The 1122-nt window shown below is 55.7% G+C and overlaps 1 protein-coding gene across 1 annotated transcript in view; it reads right to left on the reverse strand.

The window, feature by feature from the left end:
• Positions 1-1122, reverse strand: part of ATP11A (ATPase, class VI, type 11A) — a 74203-nt gene that overhangs the window by 43928 nt on the left and 29153 nt on the right. Inside the window, exon 11 of the mRNA XM_011979442.1 lies at positions 324-497. Within this exon, the coding sequence (XP_011834832.1) occupies positions 324-497 (174 nt within the window). The remainder of the gene's footprint in view (positions 1-323; positions 498-1122) is intronic.

A 1122-nucleotide genomic window follows, 5' to 3' on the forward strand; every position in this document is an offset into this window, starting at 1 on the left:
TGTGTAAGCGTGTGCACACGGGGCTCAGGGAGAGTGTGTGTCTGCGAGTGTCTGCGTGTGAGTGTGTGTGCGCGTCTGTGCACACGGTGTCTGGGTGCATGCATGTGTGTTTGCCCTGCTTCTACGGTTTTCAGAACCAATTCTAACATGGGTATCACCGAGCAGATGTGTCCTAATGGGACACCGCACACATCGCACTTTCTGACCATCCCTCCCACTGAGTGGATTTTCCTGGACACTCGAGTGAAAAGGGGTGGACTCAACATGCACGCACAGCTGCCCACTCACTCACACACTTGGACAGCCTGGAGGCTGCCACCTACCCTCCCGTTGACGCTGGGGGACGAGTCAATCATGTCGATTCCTGAGGACTCTGGGAGGACCTGCCCGTTGCAGATGACGTGGGGCACGTAGACGTGGCCTTCGATGCAGCACTCCTTGAACTCCATGTTGTTCTCCGTGAGGGTGCCGGTCTTGTCCGTGAAGATGTACTCCACCTGCGGGCAGGGCACAGCAAGTCAGGACGCTCTGAGGGAGGCCCGCGCGTCTCCGAGCCAGACACACAGCGGCTGTTTCCTCCCCAGCTCCCACTGCGACTTGAATAGGCAGTGGATTTCTAAAAGTTTTCCCCCAGACAGACTGCTCACCGGGCCGAGCCACACTCCCGCCCCATCCTTCTTCCCAGCGTCCAGCAGGACCCAGCAGTCCTGGCAGGTGCGATTCAGGACGGGTGGGGAGGCCTCGGGGCACCTTCTCTGGGTTGGGAGCAAAACAGACAAAACGGAGTGTGGTCTCACAGTCACATTCCCCGGAAGGAGACACGGGTGGGGCCAGGGCTCCAATGGTTTGGGAAGACAGAGTGTAAGTGGGTCGTCCCGAACCTTACTTAACAACAGTAAAAACCAAGGCTACGGAGAGGACGAACTTACTCTATCTAAAGTCTCGGAGATCAAAACCCACAATGCCATGTAAGGTTGAGAAGGTAAAATTCAAGCGAATGAGGACAAAACGAACCTCGGAGAAAACTGTGATACGCGTTAAAGATACAGCCCGCCTTAACCTCTGGTGTTAGATACGCTCACGGGTCACATGTTTATCGTGACGTGTTAAAGATACAGCCCG

This window comes from Mandrillus leucophaeus, unplaced genomic scaffold (assembly GCF_000951045.1).
Source record: "Mandrillus leucophaeus isolate KB7577 unplaced genomic scaffold, Mleu.le_1.0 Scaffold201, whole genome shotgun sequence".
In the NCBI taxonomy this organism is placed as follows: Eukaryota; Metazoa; Chordata; class Mammalia; order Primates; family Cercopithecidae; genus Mandrillus; species Mandrillus leucophaeus.